The following is a 5484-nucleotide window of genomic DNA, read 5'->3' on the forward strand; positions in this document are numbered from 1 at the left end:
ACTTATAGTGCATTTTTCAGCTAATTCTCCAAATAACATTCATGTGGAAGTTGCTCTAAGCAAAACCTGATGAAAATCATCTTACTGAGCACCCTAAAAGGATGATCAAGACAATGTGCAGTATAACATACCTTTGCGTAGGGATACAAAACGTCACCAGAAAATGGGCAAATTTAGACTGCTGTTTTGTTTTAAAAAAAAAAAACTTTTAGTAGATAGTCTTACAAAATATGCATAGATAATTAAGAGGGAAAAAAAATGATATGAAAGAAATTAGAAAGAGAAGTTCCTATAACCAACATGTGCCATTCTTACAAGTTTGGTTGAACGATAGCTGCAAATTCCAAAAAAGAAAACGCTCTTGATCATGGGATCCTGGTTATACATTCAGGTTCTGTCTTGTTGCTTCCATTTTCAGCAATAGATTTTTCATACCAGCTTCCATCCGCATCTTCATATTGCAATACTCCTGATGAGTCTTTTCAGTAGCTTGTAGTTGGTTAAGCTTTTCTCTACGTCTTTCCTCTGACTCGCCTAGTCGTAATTTTTCAATTTGATTTGCATAGTCTTCATCAATTTTCAAACTCCTAGCCATTACAATGTGTCTTAGACTCACGGCTTCATTCCTTGCATCATCAGCATGCTGTTGGTACATTTTGGCCTCAGCTTCTTTGAACTTTATGATCCTCTCCAGTTCATCAACTGCCAGCGCCTTTTTTAGACTCACTGCTGTTTCACCAGCTTTCCTACCAGTCTGGTCAAATTCTGTGATAGATATAAGACCTCTATTTTCAAAAACACAGGCGTTTTCCAACGTGAAAGATTGCAATCGCTCTGGGCAAGATCTAGCATTGTTTTGGATAGCCTCATTTTTGGCTTTAGTAGGTGTAAAGAGTAAAGGATTGTTTTTGATGCTAAATCCACTCTCTGAAAAACAACTTAATAGGCATTAGAAAATTTTACAACCAACAGAAAAGGTACACTGACATTCGCATATGTAAAATATAGCATTTACTATTCATACGTGAGAACGAGTGTCTACAACACATCAAATGTACTATTTTGTTGATCAATGTAGCACACAGATTTAGGAATCAATCTACAATTGTTACGCAAATAGCAGCAGAGGTAATCATTTATTTTTGAACATTTTGAATAGCGAGCCTGATTTATGATAAACGCAGAGCATAGGATAAACTTTGCGCTAATCAGATGGGACCATGCCACTTTCCTCTCTATGCACATGATATCTAAAAGTTTGAGAAAGACACCTTTTGAAATTGAAGCTAAAAGAAAAAAAGGATAGTCCCGTGTACAAAGCTCTCGTCAATATGGGATCCTGAGAAAGGTCAGACCACATGGGTCTATTGTTCACAATCTTATTCTACATTGCAAGAGGTTGTTTTCACAACTTGAACCCATTACCACAAGGTCACATGGAAACAATTTTAGCCTTAAACCAAGGCTCCCCTTCAAATTGAAGCTAAAAGAAAAAGATTTAAAAAAAAAACATAGCGCGAGTTGTAACTATTTGGGTCAGACTTTGGCATTTCTTGCATCTATTTACTTGATGTTGTGGTTCTTAAAGTCTTCGCAGTAGTAAGAGAAATTGACCATTGTTTAACAAGTTAAGACATCAAAATAGTTTACAACCAATAGAAAAGGTACAATGACATTCGCATGTGTAAAATATAGCATTAATTATTCATACATGTGCAAGCATCTACAGTGGATCAAATGTAGGAATCTAGTTTACAACTGTTAAAAAATAACAGAGGTAATCATTTACTTTTGGATAGTGAGTTTTGATTTATGATAAACCTAGAGAGTAGGAGAATTCTACTTGCAGACAACAAAATAAAGGAACTCGAGTGTTGTATGAAATATCTTCACAAATTTTGTAAGAAACCTAAAGATAAAATTGTAAACGGAAAACAAATTTACCTGAAAGAAATGCCATGACCTGACTAAGAACTTCAGAATGATTGACGTTGTTCTCCAGATTCAGCAGCATCTGATCAGCTAACTCATGTAATCTTCTATCCCGAGCATCATTACTGGCAGAGAAGATCCTGCTGACATATTGTAGTTCCTTAGCTAGGGTTTCTGCTTTCCAATCCTTGGCACATGTAAGAAAAACTTCCTTAACAAAGCCAAACATCTCCGAAGGATGGCCACAAGCAAAACAATGAAACTGCATTTCAGAAAATCCTTCTCCTAGAGATATATGCCCATTTCTAATATGAAAATCACGCAATCCACAATCTGTATGGCACCAATGGAGACACATGTCGCAACCAACCCAACTACATGTATTTGATGCATTGTCAAAGTTGGAACACACAAGACACATGCAAGCACTGCAGAATCCAACTTTCTTTATGCACATCTTGCAGTCACAATTATCCACGGGCAACAAACTCCCACAAGAAAGATTCTGGCATTTCAAATTCAGGAAGATCTCAATCAAACTAGAGGATGGCAAGCTATTTGTTTTCTGAATAAAATCAAGACAACCTGTTTTTATGGTCACCAGGATTTCTAGAAGGACTTGTGGGCAATCTCTCAGCGTTTCGATGATCATGTCAGACCTTTGAAGTGCCTCCTGGAATAAATGCAGCAGGCTGGTTTTATCTTCGTTAGTCAGCATCTCACAAATACTTTCCTTCAAGTAAGCTACTGAATGTTCTGACATTTCTTGAAGCATTCTACCATTCAGATACAAAGGTTGAGACACAATCTTGTAGACAATCTTCTCGGTGGCACTTAATCCATTAAGTAAGAGCTGCTCACCATTCCATTGATTAGTACCACTGCTTCTCTCCACAGCCACTTGACCGATCTCCTTGGTAGGTTGAGATCTAGAATCATGAGAATCATGGCTGTTTGTTGGGGAGGTTTGTCGTGGAAGGCTTGATGGTCGGAATAGGCTATTAGGCTTAAAGCTATGTGGATCACTCATTGAAAGAAATGAAGTATGTGAAGAGTTTACATTCATCTGTACACTATGGAAAGGTGGGCCAGATCTATTCTTCTTAATGTTCCTTGAAGTGTGAGCTTGCAATGTTGTCCTACTTAAAATTTGATTCACCCCTCCAGAGGTAGCATGGCTACCAACTGAATTATCTTGAAGGAATGGTGAATTCTGAGTAACAGAACTGGGACCATGGAGAACAGTTTGGGAGCTTGCAAATGAGATTGAAGTTCCAAATTCATCTGACTTTGTTCTCAATGCGGATGACAATGACTTTATGCCCTCAGCACAGCTTGAGTTCTCATGCTTTGGCTTGGAATGATATGAAAATCCACCAGGAAGAGAAAGAGAAAGGTCCAGAGGCTCACTTTTGAGCTCTTTAACTGCAATATTGCCAGCATCCTTACTGCTAGAATGTGAATTCTCCTCCTGGTTCGGCTTGGATGGGAAGACCAACTCCAAACCCCTTCTTCTAGGACCTTCAAGGGAATCACCATTATCCAAAATATCAGGTTTAGTCGAGTGAGAAATTGCAAGGTTTTTGTCTTTGTCCAGGTGCATCTCTGAAGACTGGTCCCTGCTAAGCATCAATATTGCTAACTTGTCATCATTATGGATAACAGAATCATTAAGATGAGTCTCCAGATCAAAAAAGGATTGTTCTTTTTCTATGACTTCAAGCTGTGTGCCTGTATCATGCGTCGTTTGAATTACAGCTTCAGCTTCCCTATCTTGTCCATTATCTGTCGCATGCACAATTTTGGTTTCAACTTTACCTGCATTTTCAATGATTTCAAGTGTAGCAGCATTGCATTGGGCTTCTTCCATTGGCTTCTCCTCCTGCAATGGGGAAATAAAACATACCATCTCATGCTTCTGCATGACATCAACTTTATCTTCATCATATTTGTTTTCTTCTTTGTTGACTTCTGGATTTTCTTCCTGAATGTGGTGAGTAGGAGATGCCATCGCACGAGCTTCTTCGTCAACAGCCTGCTCCCGGTGATTGTGTACCAAATCCTCATCTTCCAACTGTAAACATAAGCTTCCTTCGTTACAGACCTCTGGATTTGTCCTGCACAACTCACCCTCTATTCCTTTATCCTCATTAGCATCTTCGGCACTTCCTTCTCCATCCCATCTATCCTGAGCCATCTTCTTAACAACATCAGACTGATCATCATTTACCTCAGCAGTTGCATTACCATCATAGATTAGGGAATTTGCCAATTTTCCTTCTTTTCCTTCACCAATAACAACATTATCATCAGCATCCAACCTCATTGCTTCAGATAGTAATTCTTGTTTCCGCGAAACTTCTCCATGTGTACTATTGTTCACTGAATCTCTGTTCTCGCAGTAATCAGAACCCAACATTGCAGCTGACTTGCTACCAATAGATGGTGGCTCTACGTTCCCTGCTTCTGGTTCGAGCTCGCCCTCTTCCATCTCGCTACCAATCTCTCTGCTCCGCTTTCCTGCCCTCGTCTCTTCTTTCCTCCACTGTTCCACGCTGGAGGAGTCCCTAGAATTCACTTTCTTTCTGTGATCATCAGAAGGCGCGGCATGGCTCCGTCTCCCAGCCAAATCTGAATAGATCGACGGAGATTTCCGCACCTCCTGGCCAGAGAGGTCCTTGGAACTTCTCGACCTCCAAGACGACCAGCTCCCACAGCCCTCTCCCCTCGGCCGGTCCCGGTCCGACCTGGAGCCCTTGGGAAACTCCCTCCTTATCCCCGAGAAGCTCTCCGTTCGGTGCATCCGCTCGCTTCCGTACGAGCCCCGCGTCGACAAGGCCAGCGTCCGCCGATCGCCGTGTCGATCGTAGCCTTTCCGACGGTCGAAGCGCTCCGAGTCGTGGCCATACCGCCTACGGAGCGCCGGCTCCTCATCGTATCCCTGATCGTATGAAAACTCTCCGGGCTTCCAGGCGCCGTCCGGCCTCGAGTAGGACAGGCGCCGGTGGGAGGAGGAGCGGTCCGGCTGGCGACCCCTCCGCGGAAAGTCCTCCCAGCTCAATTTCTCGCCTGTACAGTCCTTCAAGCGTTCCTCGTGCGCCGACGATCTCCGACGCTTCATGAAGAGAGAAGTTTCCCTCTATTCCCGATCGAATTGCTTCAAAAGAGAGTAAGCAGGAGGGAGGAAAGGGCCAGGGAATTCGATCTATCTGCCTGCCATGGCCATCTCTTTCTCTTTCTCTTTCTCTTTCTCTTTGACTTCAAATTATTATAAGAAAGGGGAGCGTGCAGTCGAAGGATCTCCTTCAATTTGCCTCTTCGATCCGCTCACAAATTGTGGATCAGGAAATGGTCCACTACATGTGGACCTTTGATTTGAATGAACCCCACTTATTTAAAAATGGGGTCCATTCAAATCAAAGGTCCAGATCAATGGACCATCCCCTGATCCGCAATTTGCGGACCAGGAGATCCCTGCTGCTATCTTACGCCAGTCGCCTCCCCATCTTACGCCGGTCAACGTAGTCATTAATAAATAAAACGGACATCTAG

General features: G+C 42.0%; 1 protein-coding gene across 1 annotated transcript; it reads right to left on the bottom strand.

The window, feature by feature from the left end:
- Window positions 1-242: 242 nt before the first annotated feature.
- LOC122046921 (protein OBERON 4-like) lies at window positions 243-5198 on the bottom strand. Its single transcript, XM_042607879.1, has 2 exons — window positions 1945-5198; window positions 243-927 (listed from the first exon to the last, which is right to left on the bottom strand). Exons 1-2 carry the CDS (start codon window positions 5051-5053, stop codon window positions 380-382), a joined length of 3657 nt encoding a protein of 1218 aa, XP_042463813.1. The 5' UTR covers window positions 5054-5198; the 3' UTR covers window positions 243-379.
- Between the last annotated feature and the right edge of the window lie 286 nt (window positions 5199-5484).

This window comes from Zingiber officinale, chromosome 2B (assembly GCF_018446385.1).
Source record: "Zingiber officinale cultivar Zhangliang chromosome 2B, Zo_v1.1, whole genome shotgun sequence".
Taxonomy (NCBI): domain Eukaryota; kingdom Viridiplantae; phylum Streptophyta; class Magnoliopsida; order Zingiberales; family Zingiberaceae; genus Zingiber; species Zingiber officinale.

Coding starts and splice junctions, on each gene's coding strand:
- LOC122046921 (XM_042607879.1), bottom strand. CDS start 5,053: ATGAAGCGTCGGAGATCGTCGGCGCACGAGGAACGCTTGAAGGACTGT. Junction 928..1,944: donor GGTCATGGCATTTCTTTCAG/GTAAATTTGTTT, acceptor GTTGTTTTTCAG/AGAGTGGATTTAGCATCAAA.